General features: G+C 44.4%; 1 protein-coding gene across 3 annotated transcripts in view; it reads left to right on the forward strand.

The window, feature by feature from the left end:
* The window catches only part of ACO1 (aconitase 1), a 61,381-nt gene extending 44,131 nt beyond the window's left edge, over positions 1–17,250 (forward strand). For 2 of the 3 annotated variants that reach the window (XM_007464932.1, XM_007464930.1), the window contains exons 14-21: positions 446–602; positions 2,025–2,149; positions 3,995–4,099; positions 4,568–4,710; positions 7,181–7,328; positions 11,490–11,612; positions 14,835–15,020; positions 16,399–16,513. In XM_007464932.1, the coding sequence (XP_007464994.1) occupies positions 446–602; positions 2,025–2,149; positions 3,995–4,099; positions 4,568–4,710; positions 7,181–7,328; positions 11,490–11,612; positions 14,835–15,020; positions 16,399–16,512 (1,101 nt within the window). In that variant the 3' untranslated portion in view covers position 16,513. Of the gene's footprint in view, positions 1–445; positions 603–2,024; positions 2,150–3,994; positions 4,100–4,567; positions 4,711–7,180; positions 7,329–11,489; positions 11,613–14,834; positions 15,021–16,398 lie in introns of all 3 variants that reach the window. The other variant, XM_007464931.1, reaches the window with a different exon arrangement.
* The last annotated feature ends 4,281 nt before the right edge of the window (positions 17,251–21,531 follow it).

A 21,531-nucleotide genomic window follows, 5' to 3' on the forward strand; every position in this document is an offset into this window, starting at 1 on the left:
TTTGTTCCTGTTGTCTGAAAACTGGTTCCAAGTCAGACAAATGAATGTAAACTAAATTGCATTGGCTTGATTTTTGGCCCATAAATTCTGTAGCGTTGAGAAATACTATTTGGTTTGCTTTGCATTAATTATAGAATCCCTGTCAGTCAATGTGGCTTCCTTTAGCTTTCAACTTGCAGGCTTCCCTGCCTGTTCTCAGGCTCCAGCAGCAAAATAACCAGGATGCTGCCTCCTGACCAAACCTGCTATTTTCTCATGAGCAGAAACCACTGAATGTGTCTCTCAGCTGCTTTTGACCCAGAGTGTCTCCCACAGGGTCACCCTGTGTGCTCTTCTTTCCAGGGAGAGGACCAGGTGAAGGGGAAGCTTAAAGGGAAAACTTTGATAAATGGAGCCTAGGCATTCTCTTCTCTTTGCGACCTGCTTTTCCCCTTGCCTCACACAGGGGGACCTTGTTGCTGTTGGAGTACTGTCTGGGAACAGGAATTTTGAAGGGCGAGTCCACCCCAATACCCGGGCCAACTATTTAGCCTCTCCGCCTTTAGTAATAGCGTATGCAATTGCCGGGACCATCCGGATCGACTTTGAGAAAGAGCCACTGGGTAAGATCTTCTTTGGGGGGTTACAGTTTTTCCAATGTATCTGAAAACATTACTGGGAGAAAGTTATTGCTTTCCTTAATAAATAATGAAGGCTAGACCCTCCAGAGATCAGAGGAGGAGTCTTTTCTTTATGCCCCAATACACAGCTAAGATATAACTGAAATAGTTAAACAAGAATTTACTAAAGGGGGAGGGACAACAAAAGGGAAAGAAATACCCAAAGTAATGGAGATCTTGCCATTCTGGCTTCTCCAGTCCCTTCCTTTCCAGCTTCTGCTTTAATCTAATGATAGGCACTGTTTTAATGTCTCCTCTGTAGGAACACATCCACATAGTACAGCTTCTCGAAATTCTGGGGATGGGATGCTTTGTTTCCTTTCCTCTGGTCTCTTTGCTGTACCCTCCTCAACCCATGCTAATAAGCAGATTAGATAATATGAAAATGGTGCCCTGGAATTTACTTTCAGGAATCATAGCTTTAGACATACAGTTGATCCTCATTATATATGGATTCCATATTTGCAAATTTGACTACTCATTAAAATGGATTTTAACCCCAAAATCAACGCTCATCACTCTCCCATGGTCACTCACAGATGTGCACGGGGTAGGGGTGGGGAGGGGTGCAGGTGTGAAAACCTTGAGTCCCTCACTGTGCCTGCTCTCAGCTGAGGTTGAACAAGGCAACATTCTGCCTTTTTTTTTTTTTTTTTTTTGTTGTTTTTTTTTTATTTTTTTTTTTTTTTTTTTTTTGCAGTACGCGGGCCTCTCTCTGTTGTGGCCTCTCCTGCTGCGGAGCACTGGCTCCGGACGCGCAGGCTCCGCGGCCATGGCTCACGGGCCCAGCCACTCCGCGGCATGTGGGATCTTCCCGGACTGGGGCACGAACCCGTGTCCCCTGCATCGGCAGGCAGACTCTCAACCACTGTGCCACCAGGGAAGCCCCATTCTGCCTTTTAATTGCAGGTCTTATACTGCAAACAAGTGTCCTGTTCGAGCTCTCTTTAGCACCATGTTTTTCACATTTTTGTTGGTGATTTCACTGTTTAAAATGACCCCCAAGAGTAGTGCTAAAGTGGTGTAGCGTTCCTAAGCCCAAGAAGGCTGTGACGGGCCTCGTGTTAAGATAGGCTTGCGAGTTCAGTGTGAACGCATCAACAGTATGTATGAAGTAAGGTGTCATGAAACAGAAACACACATAAAACAGTTATGTCTTGATCAGTTGACGACAGTGTTGTGGATGGAGGCTCTTGGGAGCCTAATGCGTGTGTCCCCTGGGGGCAGTGACTGAGTATTCTCTGAGTGTGCACGTAGGCTTTACAGAACGTAACTACGCTGAACGAGACTTGACTGACTGTATGTGGCGATGAAAATGGGGTATGAGATGAAATTTTTCTCACTAATAAACATTTTTTTCCCCAGGGGTAAATGCAAAGGGACAACAGGTATTTCTGAGAGATATCTGGCCAACCAGAGACGAGATCCAGGCAGTGGAGTGTCAGTATGTCATCCCTGGGATGTTTAAGGAGGTCTATCAGAAAATAGAGGTGAGGTCCCAGCCCACCTGTGAGGGAAAGCTGCTCTTGTGCGTCATCTCTGCCACCCTTGAGGCCAGTGGTGGTGTCAACTATACAAAGTAACATTTCTTCAGATGATTGGGGAAGTGGTTATCCATCATTTTTCTCCTAAGACTCACGATTTTCCAGACCCCACACTTCCCAGATGTTCCCAGAGTTGGACAAGTGAGTGGCAGCCTCAGGAGGAAAGGCCTCAGCTGTGTGTGGTTCCTGGCCAGCTCTCCACAGCTACCCCCTTCCTCAGGCAGCCTGGGGTGTGCATCAACTATGGTTGAGGACCCCCTGATGTCATTGTAGTGTGTCACTGAGGCATCAAATGGTTGAATGCACCTCTCAGATGTATTTGCATGCTTAAAAAAAATAATAAAAATAAAAGCCACTCAGTAGGAAACACCACCCTATCAAACTACCAAAAAAAAAAAAAAAACTTGCTGTGCATTTTACAAATACAGAGAAAATGTATGGGGCTCGGTGTCATTTTCTGAGCCTCTTGGATGTTACCACTTTCCCTAGTCTCTGTGATAGGCTGACCCAAGGGCTTCAGCCTGGGGCTGGTGGTTTGAAACAAGAGGGCAGACTGGGGAGCAGGGTCACACGGAGGTCATATTCATGCACTGTGAATCCCACAAGCTGCTCATTGGGAAATGGTACAAGGGAGTTTGGTAGATATTGGGTTAAATGTATTCCTCCAAAGTCTGAGTCAATGGACATGTAGAGCTAATTCAAGCCAATTTGAATGCATAGCAGCTGTCTTTTACTAGCTAATGTCCTTATGACCTGGAGGTCTACTTCCCAGAATCAGAATCTTCAGAGCATACATAATTTCCCCTGGGGTACAGTCTGGATTATTATTTCATAAATTATATGTATTAGTTATCTATTGCTCTTCAACAAATTACCCCCAAACTTAGTGAGTTAAAACAGCAAGGTTTTTTTTTTTCTTTTGTGGTACGTGGGCCTCTCACTGTTGCGGCCTCTCTTGTTGCGGAGCACAGGCTCCGGACGTGCAGGCTCAGCGGCCATGGCTCACGGGCCCAGCCACTCCGCGGCATGTGGGATCTTCCCGGACTGGAGCACGAACCCATGTCTCCTGCATCAGCAGGCAGACTCTCAACCACTGTGCCACCAGGGAAGCCCACAAGCATTTTTTTATCTCAGAGTTTCCATGGGTCAGAAATGGACGTGCGGCTTAACAGGGTGTGTGTGCCTTCACAAGGCCCCAGTCAAGGTGTCATCTGGGGCTGCAGTCTCATCTGAAGACTCAACTGGGGGAAGATCCATTTCTAAGACCACTCATGTGGTTGTTGGCAGGATAAAGGACCTCACATGCTGTGGGTGAAGGCCTCAGCTCCTCACTGACTGTCAGCTAGAGGCTGCCCTCAGTGCCTTACTAGTGGGTCTCTTCACCTGCTCTTCAAAGAATGGTAGCTGGCCTCCATCAGAGCAAGTAAGCAAGCAAGCGAGGGTAAGAGGGTGAAAGTGACAGAAGGCAGAGTCTCTTTATAACCTAATCCTGGAGGTGAGTCACTAGGCCCAGCCCCTACTCAGCAGAAGGGGATCACTTAGGGGTGTGAATCCTAGAAGGCAGGTCTGTGGGGGCCATTCCAGAGGCTGCCTATCACAGAGCACATGTATTTTTAAATTACTTAGCATGGTGTTGTCTTAGTATAGAGGAACTCTGTTGTGTGACCATTTAGAATAAGAATGGTTTTCACTGTGCTCTTAGCTTGGATATACGTTTGTGTTTGCATGTTAAATTTTCCTTAGGATGGACTGTGATTAGATCTGCCTTTCCTTTTTTCGTTTTTCCCCAAGACTGTGAACGAGAGCTGGAATGCCTTAGCAGCCCCGTCAGATAAGCTATATTACTGGAATCCCAAATCTACATACATTAAGTCACCACCATTCTTTGAAGACCTGGTAGGACTTTTTATTTTTTAACAAAATGAGTTCTTCAAAAAGTTTCTTGCCTTGTAAAATCCATATTTAAAACTTATATCCATAAAAACAAGGGAAATCTTCTCTGAAACTGATGATCAAGGAGTCTGCACTGCCCTGGGTGGGACGGGGAGGACTCCTGCTGTCCTCAGCATCTGAGGCCTTCTCTGGATGTGGGGAAAGAGAATGTCGTTTGCAGCAGTATCCCTGTTGTTTTTGAGGGGGCAGTGCCAATACTTTACCTCCCTTCAAGAGTGAGATATGAATATTTTGCATAAATTCACCTCACCTTTCTAAACACCCTGAAAAAAACCAATAAAACTAGAATTTTCTATGCGCTGATATAGGGCTGTCATCTGGTTCAGGTCCATGGACCGCTACTGTTGGGGTTCCCTGGTGACATGTTGGAGAAAACCTGGGCAAACACTGACTTACTGTGTTCTTTGGTAGACTTTGGATCTTCAGCCCCCTAAATCTATAGTGGATGCCTACGTGCTGTTAAATTTGGGAGATTCAGTAACAACGGACCACATCTCTCCGGCTGGAAATATTGCAAGAAATAGCCCTGCTGCTCGCTACTTAACTAACAGAGGGTAAGTAATGAATAAGGGGAGGAAGGCCTGAAGGCAGAAATGGAGAGAGTGAGGCCAGTAGTTCTCTTTTCATGAGGTCTCCTTGGAGTCACACACTGGTTTTTCACTGAACCCTGGGGCTTGAAAACCAATTGCTCTTTCTGTTTGCTGCTTCAAAGCTTCCCAGGGAGAATCCATCAGCACGTGAACCGCAGCAGGGATGAGGACCTTCTTTTTGAGCAGGTGTAGTCATTAGACTCAGCTGTCATCCCAACCCCCAGCTTGGCTGACTGTTAAAGTACAAGGCTCTGCTCTTCACCTGTGGCAGAGCCTGGTTACACTTGAAGCACTCGACAGGGCTAGAACTGGAAATGCCTTGATATTTCCTGGTTGAGAGACATATTCTTTACAGAGATCCACTTCAAGGATTTGCAGTTTACGCATCCATTCAGCAATCCTTCAGTCACATACCGATTTTAACAGGCATTACACCAGTATTATCCACTGTTATTTAATATACCACTATCAATCAATGTCGGTCCCAATTGGGACTTTCCATGAGAGTTGTCTGGGGAGATAAAAGTTCCTGGTTCCCGTCCCCACCTCCTGAATCAGCTTCTTCAGGGATGGGGCCCAGAGCCAATTTGAGGAACGAAATTCAACACCTTTTTTTTTTTCCCAGTGTGAGAGGACAGCTACCTTGCCCCTCATCTCACTTGCCTGGTGGCTAACCCATTTTCTTCATGAATCTCCCTTTCTATCCTGCTCACTCATCTCTGCCTTTTCCTAGTGCACCCTATGGGACAGTCTATTCATTCAGACCAAGAATATTTCATATTCCCCAGAAATGTGAGTGTTGTAAGTTTTAGAAGATAGCCCACATCTAGAGGAGATGATGCACAGTGGTCTGTGTCAAGATTTTTCTTTAACGCAGGGCAACTACTTTTTAAAATGTATGGGAACTGCCTATACACAGATACATATTGTGAGATTTTAAAGGGATATGATTCTGCTTTGAGTGGGAGAAACAAGTCCATCAGCAAGTAGAAAAGGGCCGGTGATATTCAAGATGAGTCAGTGAGTCCCTGCTCTTCCACTCACCCACACTGCTCGGGACACATTGCCCACCACCTTGTTCACTGAATGTTCCAAGCAAGGCCAAGTACCCTTTTGCCTGAGAGCCTTTGGTTGAGCTGGCTGTTTCTTCCTCTTGGATGCCCTTCCCCAAGATACCCTCTTAGCTAACTCTCTCGCCAAGTTCAAGTCTTCCTCCATGAGTTCACTCCCACCATACTCCTGTCCTCCTTGCCCTGGTCTACCTTTTATTTTTTCTAAGGTATTAACCACAATCTAGTAACCCTTGCGTAGGATGCTCTTTAAAAAAATTTCTTTGTCTCCAGCTTCTAAAATGTAAGCCCTGCAAAGGCAGAGATCTTAATTGGTTTTGTTCATTGTTCACCCAGAACAGCTTCTGGCACATAGTTGGTGCTCAATAAAAAGTTGTTGAGTGAATGAATGGGAGAAAAGGCTTCTAAGAACAAACAGAGAAACTAGAGAAACACAAGATTGAGGCTGGAGGAAGAAACTAGAAAATGAGCAGTGACCAACACCTTTTTAGATTGGTGATTATTGATACTCTAGAGAATTGAATGAAAGGAGATATACCTTCTCATAAAAATGCACATTTTGGACATAATTTCAGGGGTTCATAGACACACTCACCTACTCCTGAAGCCCATTCATAGACTCTCAATCTTCAAATTAGATCTAACTAATAAATCATTAACCACATGCTTCCTAGCATTGTAAGAAACAGCCCAGTGAACTGGTCACCATGTTCATTTTAAGATGTTGTTACTCACTTTGCAAAGTATCCTTTCATTGGGACCCACAGACAAGATTCTTCTTTGATTTTAGGACCACCGATAGCTATTCCTGTCTGCCTCTTTGGCACTGCCCTGATTTTGATCTTATGAAAATTCTAAGTCATGTCGCCAGTTTTGTGTCTTTTCATTGCACTGAGCTCCTGGTAACTCGGGGACAAATTTGAACCTACTTCTGTTTAGTTTATAGAATGTATTTTATGTGTCCCCATTCTTGGCTCTACCTGACTGGCCTACCCTGAGTTTTCCCTTTGCTTCCTTTGTTTTTTTTTTACCCATTTTTAGTATTTTACCTTTTGTGAAGCTTTATAGGCTACCCTACTGAATCAGTAAAATAAATACTCTTGTTAAAGTCCCTCCCGATTGCTCTACTCAGATTTATAAGACTGTAGGTTGCTGCTGGGAACGTACTGATTCACAATCCCACCTGCCACCTCTCACTCTGCCCTCAGTTGAAGCTATGGGAACAGCTTTTCTGCCTAGGAGAACAATACTTAGCAGACTTAGAGAAACACCTAGGTTTGTGGGTTTTCTCTTTTCTTGGGGGAAGCCAAGTTTAATCTTCTCTCAGTTCACTAAACCAGCTCCTCTCCTGCTTTCGTTATCAGGTTGACTCCACGAGAATTCAACTCCTACGGCTCCCGCCGAGGTAATGACGCCATCATGGCACGGGGGACATTTGCCAATATCCGCTTATTAAACAAATTCTTGAACAAGCAGGCACCACAGACTATCCATCTGCCTACTGGCGAAATTGTGAGTATTGTGTCTTCTTCTTCATTAAGAAGCCAGAATTTCTCAGGCTCTGGGTGGTTGGATGTTTGCACCATCACTTTCCTTTTGGTCTTATTTTTATTTCACAGCTCATCCTACCTCTTGCTTTGTACAGTCCCTCTTGCCAGGTGTCCATGTATACAGAGTTCATCCTTGATGGAGAGGCCCTTTAAACTGGGAAAGCTTTTGCTGCTTAGAGATTCTGCTTCATGCTTTAACTAAGTCTAGTTTCCTAGGAGTTGAGCTTAAAAACCTCTGAGTGAAATTTCGTCAGTTCAGAGTACTTGAAGGGGAAATTCCAGGTTAAGGTGGAGGATATTTATTAAGAAGTGCTATTTTATTGGGTTGGCCAAAAAGTTCGTTTGGGTTTTCGGTAGCCTCGTGTGGAAAAACCTGAAGGAACTTTTTGGCCAACCCAATATAACTTTAATAGCATTTGATTAATTTACCATATCACTAGGAAAAGAAGGAATGTACAGGATTGTGCAGGCCTGCTTGGGTCCTAATGGGAACCATTTGGAGTTGGCATATTACAGCTGGAATTGTCTGTTCACAGATGGCAGGCATATGAGAGGTGGGGAAGCCTGTACTTTAAGTCAGACAAGCCTGGGTTCAAGTCCCAGCTCCACCTCATATCAGCTGTGGAGCCCTCAGCAAGTTACCTCCCTCTCTGAGCCTCATTTTTCTTACTTGAGAAGTAGAAATAATATCTACTTTTTAAGGCTCTGAGGCTTAACCTTGAATGGAATGACACGTAAAACACCTAGCATAGCATCTGGCACAGCAGTAGGTCCTCAGGGTCACTTCCCTTCCCAGTGAATGCTGTGAAACCATATGAAAACTGGTTAAGCTACTTAAGAAATAACCCTCACAAATTATTTTAAAATCATAATGGCTAAATACGTCTGTGGAACTTACTCCATCCCAGGTGCTGTTCTAAGCTCTTTGCATATACTGACTTGTTCAATCTGCATAACAACCCTTTGAGGAAGGTACCATAATTCTCCTTGTTTTAAGTTGGCAAGTGGAGCCTAGAGAGCTCATGTAACTCCCTAAGTTCACAAGTCTGAGGAGCTGAGATTAAAACCCATGGAGTCAGGCTCTGTCCGAAGTCAACGCTCTTTACCACCAAACACACTGCCTCACTTGTAACTGGTTCTATGTTTGTAAAGCAAATTCATCATAGATACTCTGATCACCAGGATCCAGCACAAAGTCAGTGCCCAGGAGATATTTGTTCAGTGAATAGCAGGGATGATAAACTATTAAGTGAAAAAGATACAAATAAATGGTAAAATCCCCAAGAGATGAAAGGGAAGGACTTGCAGTTACAGACTTTGGAGGCCTCCAGGATACTGACTGTCACAATGAATCTCCCTCATTTACAGCCCTGCCATTGCACAGAACTCCTAGTCAGTTGCTTAGTGCCTCAGCTTAAATAAGGAGACAGAATGAGAGATGAAGAGACATTTGAGCCAGGCCTTGAACTTGGAAGACAGACAAAGAACAGAGGAATATAAAGGACAACAGATAATGCAAAGAGAAGAAAACTAAGGAAAACAACTGTCTCCTCAGAGTGATAAGAGATGATTTTCTGTTGCTGTAAAGTAATCAGAAGACAAGAAAGAGCTCCTTAAAAAAAAAATAAAATTTCACAGGAAAATTTGATTAGTTGAGAATATCTTCCAGAATATAGAAAGACAAAGGGGAAATTAGAAAATGTAAGAAAATTAAAGACTGAACTGAGGAGGGCCAACATCTGACTGAATAGAGATGCTAAAAAGAACAGACAAGATCTGAGAGGAAATTATTAGAGAATTAACACAAGAAAATTCCTCAACTGCAAAATCTGAGATTCCAGATTCAAAGGTCCACTGAGTGCCCAGCCACATGATTAAAGAAGACCCACTCCAAGTGACATCATTATGAAATTAAGACAGCAAAGTTGGGAATTCCCTGGCGGTCCTGTGGTTAGGACTCCGCAATTTCACTGCTTGAGGGCCTGGGCTCGATCCCTGGTTAGGGAACTAAGATCTCACAAGCCACGCGGCACGAACAGCAGAGGTAAGGAGATCTAGAAACTTCAGAGAGGGAAAAACAGCTTATGTGCATTGTCCTGGGGATCAGACGCGCTCACAGCAACCCAGGAAACAGACTGAGCAAAGTTTTTGGGACCCTAAAATCTGTGTCCCTCATACTTCCAGCCAAGTGAGAGTAAAGTAATAACACATTCAGATATTCAAAAACTTAAAAAATACCCTCAGTCCCAGTCTGAAGAAGCTACTTAGTAAATGTATTACACCAAAACAAGGGAATAAACCAAAAAAAGAGGAAGATGTAGGATCCAGGAAAAAGAAATACAGGGAATTGACAGGATGTTGGGGAAAGAACAGGAATGCACCATGTCCTCAGAGAGCCATCAGTCCACACAGGAATGTTGGGTTCCAGGAGTGACACCCCATGAAAAAGATTTTTAAATTAGATTGCCTGATAGATTTGAATGTCTTTAGAGAAGACTTGTATTGATACTTTAGGCAGTGAATTTGGGAATTAATTAATAGGTAGGGACACAGAAATAGGTGAACACACATGCAAAAATTTTATTCCAGTGGAAAAAAAATTTTTTAATTGCCAAGAAAAGGAAATCAGAGTATATTATATGGCTCAGCTATAAGTGGCATTTACATAAACAAAATGTATGACAATGATATTAGAAGGCCACGGAGAGTAGGGGCTGGGGGAGGGGAAGGAGCGCGGTGGTTAAAAGAACTAAATCATCAAAGTAGGAAATTAACAATAAAAAAGGAGAAATGAAGAACTGGCTGATTAAATACTTAGGGATACAGAGGCACAATAACAGAAGAAACCACTGAATTTTATGTTTTCTTCAGAAGAGCTGGAGAGTACAGGAGCTGATGCTTTATAAGCTGCTTGCTACTCTGTCTGGCTCATGTATGAGAAAAGCCAGGAGCTCGCAATTCTAGACCTGCTTAGTCCCACTCATCTTGGGTTCCAAGACATGCTTTGCCATGGGATTGTCAGCTTTGCAGTAGTTTTGAAAGCACTTTAAAAAACACACACTCCCACAGTCTTAATATACAAAGCTACTAATAGATATCTCTGAAAATATCAGGTAGGTTGTTTCTTTCTGGTCTTTGAAAGGATCCAGGCTATTTGGCTAGGGCAGGCTTTCACTGGTTTTGTTTGTTTGTTTGTTTGTTTTTAAACAGTTTCTATATTCATGAGCTCTGTCCAGCTAAAGACATACAGAATCCTACCCAGATTTAGGCGATGCCATGTGACATCAACCACAGTCTCCAACCTTTCACCGCAATAGTAATTTGTGAAAGCCTACATGAGAATTTGATTAGACACCTTTCTAGAGCTCCTTTCAAATCAAATACTCCTTCTTTTGGACAGATCTTATTTTCTGAATTAAGTAGCCAGGAGAAAACAATGTTTTATTACTCACCAGCAATGATATCATCGCTTTGTGAAGTCTCAGCTCAGCAGAATATTCAGAGTTCCTGTGAGAAACAAATGAATCTCTTTGTGTAAGATGTTTCTCATATATACTAAAAGATCCATTAATCCTTTCCTGTCCTTTATTGATTGGTGCTTCCATCAGTGTTTCTACTGTCTCTACCTTGACCTCCATGTAGAAGGGTGACAAATAAGAGTTTGTATTTTATGTAATTTCTGAACACGTGACCTTCTTTCTGTTTGGCTACCCTTCACAACTGACCATCACTGAGTTTCTGGTACTCAGTCAAAACCTAGGTTTAGGTGGGATTCTCTGCTTTAGCTTTAAAATATTTTAATCAATGGAAGAGTTAAAAAAAAAAAACTGATCTAATTTCCTTTGTTCCCCTGATGCCCTAGGATTTGAATGTTTTTCTAAAACTAGGACAATTAGGCATTTCACTTAAGAGTATAAAATTCAGTTTGATAGAGGTACGTAGATGGAGTTAACTGGAAATTTGTAGACCAGGCAACTGACTGGTTGAGTGTTCCATTGACTTTACGTTGGCTTGGCCGACTACAGACACTTCTGCCCCTGCATGTCCCACCAGGACTCACTGCCCTGTGTCCACACTCTGTGCCTTTACTGTGTCTGTAAAACCTTCCTCTTCTCTTCCTCAGCTTGATGTGTTCGATGCCTCTGAGCGGTACCAGCAGGCGGGCCTTCCCCTGATAGTTCTGGCCGGCAAAGAGTATGGCTCAGGCAGCTCCCGAGACTGGGCGGCCAAGGGCCCTTTCCTACTGGTGAGTAGGATGCAGAGACATCCCAGCAGGCAGCTGCCCCTCTGAACCGGAAGGGAAGCTGGGACGGAGGCCAGAAATAAAATGCTTTGCTTTACTTTCCTAGATGTAGAAGAGCAAAGCAAGCTCGGGAAAGCAGGGAATGTTTATTCATCTCCTGCTTCTTGGTAGATCAGGATTTACTTCACTGAGTGAAGGGTAATCTAGAGTTCACCGGCTTCCCTTAGATCAAACATTGCTATCCTGGGAGCTGTGGATCTTTGGGGGTGTCTACAGAACAGTTGGGGGGAGGGTCCCGAAGTCTATCCATCCAGAAGTGTGTAGTATGTGTCTTTTTTTTTTTTTAATGGAGAAAGTTTCATGGTTTTCATAATGTTCTCAGAGGTTAACACCTGAAGTTTATTCAAGGCTCTTGTCCCAGGTGAATGTGAGGACTAAGCTACTGCTACTGTATTGTCAGGTTCACAGAAGGGAAAAAGTAAGGAGCCTGAGCTTTGGATAAGCTCGGGGAATGCACTTTTTACAGTTGCTTATCACTGCCTGTGAAAAGTCTGCATACAGGCTCAATAGAAAAGGAAGCCCTCTCTGTATGTAGACAGTCAGCTCTTGGAACCTTCAGCCATTTCAGGGCTTGACCTGCGTCAGGTGTCCCTGTGGGAGGGGCCACGCAGGAGCTTTTACCTCTCGAGCATTTGCTTGACCTGAAAGCAGGGCACACTCCCGGTGACTGACTTTAATCCTCAGGATAGGGTAGAATAGCTTAGCTGATATCAATTTAAATAACGATGGCTCGAGCAAATCAATGCACTTGGCAGATGCTAAGTAAGTTGATATCCACAAGTACAGTAAAAAAAAAAAAATATGGCTGTCTGGCAGGCAGCCCTCCAGACTTCCCAGGCTTCTGAAAAATGTCTTTGAACGTCACACCTATTTTTTTTTTTAGGCAATCAGTTTGCGGTGGGTGGGGGGTAGATGTTCTTATTAGTTGATAATTTGTCAAAGGCCTGCCTTTTCTAGAAACTGCTGAAAAGAACCTAAGAAATTACAGAAGAAAGGATTTTAGTTAGGGAGCTGGGCGCTGCAGGGAGCAGTCAGGTGGGGACAGTGAGATCTGGGGAATAAGAAGAGACCTGGCACCGAGGGGCTCTCTAGAGGCTCGCTGGGCTGCACCAGCCACAAGACCAAAGAAGGAGCCCGGATACAGCGACAGAGACATCAGTGGTTTAATAGAGGGGGGCTCTTACACATCTGAAGCAAGGTCCTGGGGCAACACCCTACCGTGTGCAGCAAACAGCAAGCAGGACACAGCAAGTCTTCCCTCCCCTGGGGGAGAAGGAGGCTACCATTTATAGGGGGGATTGATGTCACGTTGGCTTGTCAGTTACCAGGGAAACCAGCAGCTGGGGCCTGTGCCTCACAGCCCCTCAGGTTAACCACCACTGCTAGGGCAGATGTTTCCGTTTAATAAACTAGCAGGTGGGGCCGTTCTGACTTAAGGGGCAGGGGGCAAGCACATTCATGTGAGTAGGGCAGAGGTGAAGCAGGGACTGGTCGAGCAGCGGATGTACAAAGAGCAAGAGAACAGCCATCTTGAGGGGCCTGACCATACACATCTAGACTTCTCTACAGAACTGCTCCGAGTTCTGTCTGCCCAGACAGCCGTACACACTTCATTCTGTAGCTGCCCAGCCTCGGCCACTAGGCAACCCTGGGCTGTCCTCATGTAGAGAGGGACACACAGCTGTGATCTGCAGTGCTGCAAGGCCCTTTACACAGAGCTTGAGACGTGAATGACCTGTGTTTACAAAGATTACCACTTCCCCCCAAATAAGTATACAGTACATATATACATAAATCCATACAAAATATCTACTGTCCTAAAGAATCTGCCCTTCCTCTATAAATTTGCTTTTAAATTTGGAAACACCTTGAGATTTTAAAATAAACACCTGTGCCTGGATCTCATTCCCAGAGATTCTGGTTTAACTGGTACGGGGAAAGGCCAGAACATCGGGCTTTTAAAAGTCTCCCCAGTGATTCTAATATTCAGCAGAGTTTGAGAACTACTGCTCTATAGCCATGGTTCTCCTAACTTAAAAGAATCACTATCTTCTCCCACCCATGCTCCCTGTTAGAGATTCTGATACAGTAGACCTGGGGTAGTACCCATGAATCTACATTTTTTTAATTAATTTTTATTGGAATATAGATTTACAATGTTGTGTCAGTTTCGACTGTACAGCAAAATTAATCAGTTATACATATACATATGTATAACTCTTTCTAAGATTCTGTTCCCATATAGGTCATTACAGAGTATTGAGTAGAGTTCCCTGTGCTATACAGTAGGTTCTTACTAGTTATCTATTTTATATATGGTAGTGTGTATATGTCAATCCCAATCTCCCAGTTTATCGCCCTCTGTGACTCAAGAATCTACATTTTTAACAAGCTTCCTGAGTAACCCTGATTCAGGGGATCTTAAAAGTGTACCCTAGATATTGAGACCTTTTAGGGGTATCTTACTATTATATTACAGTTAACTAATATTTGAGGATGGGATATTCTAGTTAATCAAGTATCCTGGTTTATTGATCATTGCTGTACATTGCCAGTTATAGATTATGGTAAAATGTACTTTATAGGAAGCTTTATATCAAGATTATATTCAGTGTAATTTGATCCCTGAAACAGGAAGTATAAAAGCAGCACAGAGTAGGTAATCATTTACTTTCTCTGTAGTATGTTCTGAAAGTTGTGTTTTTATTAAATCTTCAGTGTCTGCTGATGCACCTACAATAATAGCAAAATTCAAGGGGAAAAATGAATTTTCTTTATGTTTCTTTGTGCTGAGGTTTCCAGATACAGTGGAAGTTTGCTGAGAAATGTTGTATCACAAAGTGGCTAAGTGTGTGGTTAGACTGCATGCGTTCAGATATTGGGTAAACCACTGACTACTAGGGTACAGAGGCACAATAATAGCGAGGGTTGGGGGAGGGTGGGCGGAGAGTTCATTTCAGCGCCTACATGCTGCCTACACAGTGCAGGCAATCAGTTAAGCCTGGCTACTGTGTTATTTATAACTAGCGGGCAACATTTTATGTAAACGATTAATTGGTACTTAGGAAGAATTTAGGTGTGAGAAGAGTTTTGACTTATGGAGCCTTTGTAAAGTGTCTGTGTAACTAAAGAAAAACTGTCCAAACTACTCTGTTGGCTCATCAGGGAATCAGAGCTGTCCTGGCTGAGAGTTACGAGCGTATTCACCGAAGTAACTTGGTCGGGATGGGGGTGATCCCCCTCGAGTATCTCCCCGGGGAGAATGCAGACACCCTAGGACTCACAGGGCAGGAACGATACACTATCAGCATTCCAGAAACCCTCAAACCACGAATGAAAGTCCAGGTCAAGGTAAGTCGGCGCCTTTCCATGCCAGGCCCAGCTCAAAGGCCCTGTGTTCATCATCAATCTTGTTAGAAGGAAATCAGTGGGATTTGGAAGGAAAAATAAATCCCTCAGTAGACGTGCTTTAGACTTATGAGTTCTACTAGCACCTTTCTGACCTGCCAGCACAGTGATGCCACACTGTGTCGGTTTATTATTTATTCTGTTTACTCATAGAGTTATCAGTTCCATCCTTCCTCCCAAAGCCGCCAGCCCCACTGTCTCCTGTTCCTCCCAATCTCAGCCCAGAGAACGGTGATGAAAGCTCAGTGATAGGGCATTTTCACATTACCTTAAAAACACCTTTTTAGGGGCTTCCCTGGTGGTGCGGTGGTTGAGAGTCCGCCTGCCGATGCAGGGCACGTGGGTTCATGCCCCGGTCCGGGAAGATCCCACATGCCGCGGAGCAGCTGGGCCCGTGAGCCATGGCCGCTGAGCCTGCGCATCCGGAGCCTGTGCTCCGCAACGGGAGAGGCCACAACAGTGAGAGGCCCGCATACCGCAAAAAAACAAAACAAAACACCTTTTTAGGGCTTCCCTGGTGGCGCAGTGGTTGAGAGTCCGCCTGCCGATGCAGGGCACGTGGGTTCATGCCCCGGTCCGGGAAGATCCCACATGCCACGGAGCAGCTGGGCCCGTGAGCCATGGCCACTGAGCCTGCGCGTCCGGAGCCTGTGCTCTGCAGCGGGAGAGGCCACAGCAGTGAAAGGCCCGCGTACCGCAAAAAAACCCAAAAAACACCTTCTTATTATAAACCTGTGAACAGACACACTCACCCCATCCCTGAGCCTCATCCCCAAGCAGCCGACTTTGATTAGCCCAAAGGTGAAAAAGACAGTGCCCTGGATGAGGTAAGGATGAAGAACCAGCACCAACGTCCCAGGGTGACCTAGCTGCCCAGGCAGACTAAGCTGCTGAGCTGTGTCCCAGAGTGAGCAGCTGGGCCAGTGCCTAAGGGACAACCTTAACGAAACATCTGCTGACTGCCGACACTTCCATCCTAGGGCAGTCCCTGGAGGAAGTTTAAAAAATATCCCAAACGCCACTACTAGCTACTGCCCTGAGAGGCTATTTCTAATTCTCAGGTGTCTCTCACTTCCATCACTTATTCTCTACAGTGCTTGCTTTACCGTGTAGATCAGTACACTGGGGATCTTGTTAAATAAAATGCAACTTACTGCTCAGCAGGTCTGGGCTGGGGCCAGCGTGCGCCTGTCCCTGGCACTGCCGGAGTGTGGACCACACTTGGAGGGGTAGCCTGAGGGCAGGCCGGGCTGGATGCCTCTGGAAGGGGCTGGCTCGCTTCCTCCCTCAGCGATTCTTCTCTGCTTCTTCGTCCTCCCAGCTGGATACCGGCAAGACCTTCCAGGCTGTCATGAGGTTTGATACCGACGTGGAGCTCACTTATTTCCACAACGGGGGCATCCTCAACTACATGATTCGCAAGATGGCCAAGTAGGCCCTGGTTTCCTCGGAGATGGGCATCCTGGCCGCAGCGCCTGCAGCCCGCAGGCCCTGGCATGGCAGTCTCTCCACCCTAGCCTTTCCCCTCCCCTCCACACAGGGGCACTTCCAGCCCAGGGTGCCCTAAGGTTCCGGTGCCCATACTCTGCACACAAAATCAGCAGTCTCTGCATGCTCTATTTTTGTTAATCTTTTTATCTTTTTCTAGAATTTGGAAGCTTAGAGTGGTGGGATTGTCAGTTGTGCCAGGAAGGAAGAGCTGAGCCCTTTACAGTTACTGATCACAGAATATGTTGATTTTTCACTCTTAGCCTGTACTGTTCAGCTGAACACAAATGTCTCCTGCCCGATTTTTGGTTCCTCTGTTACCCTCTGCTCAATGAAACCTTTCCCTTGAGAGTCCTTTGCCTCTGCATACCGTCCCAATGTTAACTGACAAGGCAGAGAAGAACTTTTTCACACTTCAAATCCTAGCCGTGACTGTGATCCCCTCGCCCCGCCTTTTCTTCCAGTGTGAATGATCCAGACACCTCGTGGGTGGCTCAGAGGTTGAAATTTTTTGATTATATACCTTTTGATAGATCAACACTGAAGAAATATGGAGGTTTCTTTTACTATATTCAGACATTTTCCCCAGAAAATGTTTCATGTATCAAGAGAACTTTAGATGTGGTTTTGGAGAGAAGCAGAACATTTCTAATTTGAATACGATTAAATCTATTTTCAAGGAAAACTTTTTGACTTTGATACTGAATTCTGCTGTGTGTTTGGCCCTCGTTTTGGGCTATGTAGAGCACAGCAAATCTCAGACTGCAGGATCCTGAAGCCTGGATGACCTTCGAGTTCTCCTCTTTTTGTAACCACGTCAGTAATATGCAGGTTAAATGAACCTCATTTGGGAGCAAACAAGAAGGTAGCAATAGCCTGGTAGCAGTAGCAATCATGTAGTCTGGTGAACGGATCATAATTTTTTTATTTTCATCTAGGTTATCTGCTCATTTCCATCACTGAAGTCATTTCAGGGCACATGTCTTAAGCTACTCCAGCTGCCATAATGAAATATCATGGGCTGAGTGACTCAAACATCAAAAATTTATTTTCTCACAGTTCTGGCGTCTAGAAGTCCACGATTGAGGTTCCAGCAAATTCATTTTCTGCTGAGACCTGTCTCTCTTCCTGGCTTACAGCCAGCTACCTTCTCACTGTGTCCTCACATGGCCTTCCCTTAGTGCGTGTGCACAGAGAGAAAGCACGAATGAATGAGCTCTCTGGTGTCTTCGTCTTACAAGGGCCCTACTCTCGTGACCTTTTTCAACCTTAATTACTTCCCTAGAGGTTCCATCTCCAGAGTCACAGTGTTGGGGAGGGCTTCAACATATGAATTTTGGGGGACGACATTCAGTCCATAACAGGGCACCTTAACAGCTTACAAATGAATCTTCTTGTAATGAATTTTAAGTCTCAACTTTAGCACTCAGGGTTTGTGCGCTGGTCAATAGAACACCTAGGATCAAATCCTGTCTCCACCTCTTCCCAGATGACGGACAAGGCAGGTTATTGAGCGTCCTTGCCTCTGACGTCCTGGGATCTAGCTTCTGTTCATGAATAAAAATTACAAACAGAACCCTGTTGCACAAGAAAAGGCTGTGACCCTCAAATTAAGATCAGTCGTAGGATAAAAACACTAAGAAGGGCTGAGAAAACAGACGTCCACCCCTTAGCCCCTCCGTTGCGGAGCGTGGGAGCAGCCTGGTTCCCCACAATCAGCGCTTATGAGGAAACAGATTCCTGCAGCTATGACTTCTGGAATGGGGGTCCCTTCACTTCCGGACTCCCCTCCTCTACCTCCAAACACACTATCTTGTTCATTGATAAAATGTCTCAGCCAGTGTCCCATCCTTGCTCTCCACAAGGCTGAACAAATAGACCCCTTTTACCTGGTTTCTCAAGAAGGCACTGGGCTGCTTACTCTCCAGATTAGAGGTGTGCTGCTCTATGCTAGACCCAGCCCCTCCTTCCTCTCTATGGGGTTCCCATCTCCTTTGTTCTTAGTTTTCTAAATCCATTCCTGCCTGATCCCTCCTAGGGAAACAAGCGCTCCTTGGTGTGCACAGTGAGTTCACTGACCAACATTTTTAATGCAGCAAATAAGCACATGTGTCTTTGGCTATGGGACAGCCTTCGTGTAAGTGGAGAATAATCTAGGGGAAGGATATATTAGTCATGACTCTTAGTTGTAGTGTTAGAAGCACAATTCAAACTGCCTAAAGCAAAAAAAAAAAATTGGCTCAAAGAACTTGAAGAACACGGGTGGCCATGGCGGCAGGTTTGATTGTATCTATGACTCAAACAGGTTCCTTCCCTATCGTTTCCCCTCTCGCCCTTCATTTGTGACGGCCTTTTTCTGGGGCGGGCCGTGTTTGGGGGGATATGGCCACCGGCAGCTCTGGGATCACAGTTAATAATTTGTGGTTGTAGAGATTTGTCTCCCAGTATTCCCTAGGCTAAACATACTGGAAGTTTGCTAGTCACCTAAATGAAGAACCTTATTTTTGGCACAGTTGGCCTTTCAGGGTTGAGTTAGGACAGTGTGGAGCACCCTGCAGGTTATGAGGAGCAACGGAGAGCTGCTTCTGAAAAACGGAGCCAAGGTTCCACTGGCTGCCTTCTTTGGAAGTTGTTAAATGTCATAACCACAAACAGAATTTAACATCCAAGTAGTTTTTGTTCACCCAGACAGCCTAATCATTGTGCACAAAGATTATATAATTACAGCTGATATTTTTAACAGGTTTAATAATTGGCATCCCCAAAACTGAGATCTACTTTTTAAATACAGATTTGTTGAGTGGAATTTATAGTTTTATTACATAATATAATAAAACAGAGTTACTGGTATGATCCTGAAGTTAATACTCCAATTTGGTTCTGGTTGTCTAGTCAGCATCAGGGCTGAGTATCTGCTACTGTGCTTCTACAGGATATTAACATCCCATGAATAAAAGGGGTCCAGGGTCAGGGTATCTGGGAACCACTGGGTTAAACGGGCCTTATTACCACAGAATTGACATAAGGACACACAATGGCAGTGTGTACTGGAAATCACTCATTTGAGGGGAGAGGGGCAGCAGACTATAGAATCCTCTCTGCCCACAGAACTGGCTTTCTTCAGAGCATCTCACAGCACTTGGGTTTCAAACGACACACTTGAGGAAACACTGACCTGATGGCTTGTTTTTAAATTCAAATAATAATGTCAGTTTTAAGGGTGGGAATCAGTTTACTGGCCTTTACACAATCAGGCATTTGACTGAAGGTGACTTTTTATTTCAGGTGAAAATATCACAAGGTGAGCACTGGTGGGGACCACAGAGTTAACAAGATCGAGTGGTTGTTACCAGATTATATCAGAACCACCTGAGGAACTTCAAAACGTACACGTGGCTAGACACACCCTGGCAGGATGTTCTAAGGGGGCTGGGCATGTGCCATGAAAAAGACTCCCCAGTTGGTTCTGAAATGCAGCCTTTGACCTAGAAATCCAACGACCAGCATTTGGACATCAGTTAAGAGTGCGCAATTCTTAAAACCCTACCTACTGGTTTCTTTCATTCAATAAATATTAACCAAATGCCTATTCTGTTCCATGCTCTATGCCTGCAATGGCTTGACTCCAGGCTAAAGTCAAACAAGGAAATTATTTTTCTTGTTTCAGCTTTAGACTGCATTCTTCTGTTGGCTGTATTATTCACCTTCATCCAAATTGAATTATTTAGATACTTGCAAGAACTTTTCTCAAATAGATTTCCAGTGGATGTTGTTTACATCCTATTGGAGTCCTTAAATAGCAGCATTCAAAAAGGGCAATCACATATACAAAGAGATACTTGTTAGATTGGGATTTATAAGAAATATATATTTGGTCTTTGTCCCTAGTTTCTGGCACAGAGCTCCTAAAACCCTTGGAATTTCATAAGAGCAACAAAGGTGTCTCTTGTTATGTTAACGAGTGACTTTTGGACCGCCCCTAAGGATGGGGGCTGGTTACCGGAAAAACAACCACGTGATTAGAGGGTTAGACCTTTCAGTCCCATCCCCTGACCTCAGGGAAGGGGAGAGGGGCTGGAGGTTGAATAAATTACCAATGGCCAATGATTTAATCAATCCTGCTTACATAATGAAACCTCCATTAAACCCAAAGGACAAGGTTCAAAGAGCTTCTAGGTTTGTGAACACACAGAGATTCAGAGAAGACACAGAAACTCTGACCCCCTTCCCCAACCTTACCCTATGCATCTCTTTCATCTGGCTGCTCCTGAGTTACTTCCTTTTATAATAAACCGATGATCTAGTAAGTAAAAGGTTTCTCTGAGTTCTGTGAGCCTCTCTAGCAAATTAAGCCCACAGAGGAGGTTGTATTCAGTTGGTCAGAGGCACAGGTAATAACAATTTGGCTTCTGAAGCAGGGAAGAGGTGGGGCAGTTTTGTAGGACTGAGCCCTTAACTTGTAGGGATCTGACGCCATCTCCAGGCAGATAGTGGCAGAACTGAGTTGAATGGTAGGACACCCCGTTGGTGAATTGCTTGGTGGTGCGGGAACAAAGCCCATATTAAAACTGGTGACCAGAACGTTAATACTCTAATAAAATATAAATGGAAAATGAATAAAAATTAGCAAGCAAGTTGGCTTAAATAACCCATTTTATTGTGTCTTACTAAGAATACTATTAATAACCATTATCAAACAACTACTATATATCAAGTACTTTATGTTATTTCAGTTAAAAACTCTCCACTAACCCTTACAGGTATGTATTATCCTTGTTTCACAGACGAAGAAAATTAAGCCTAGGAGAAGTTATGTAACTGGCAAGTTCTCTGACTCTCATCAGATCAAAAGGAGGAAGAGGTGGCTGCAGCAGGTCACCCCACTGATCTCCAGGACTGATCTGGGGGTCTGGGTGGCCTCCTGGACACCAGTAAGCCTTCAGATATAAATAGGTGCTATCTGAAA

The sequence above is a fragment of the Lipotes vexillifer genome, unplaced genomic scaffold, assembly GCF_000442215.2.
Source record: "Lipotes vexillifer unplaced genomic scaffold, Lipotes_vexillifer_v1.1 scaffold110, whole genome shotgun sequence".
Taxonomy (NCBI): domain Eukaryota; kingdom Metazoa; phylum Chordata; class Mammalia; order Artiodactyla; family Lipotidae; genus Lipotes; species Lipotes vexillifer.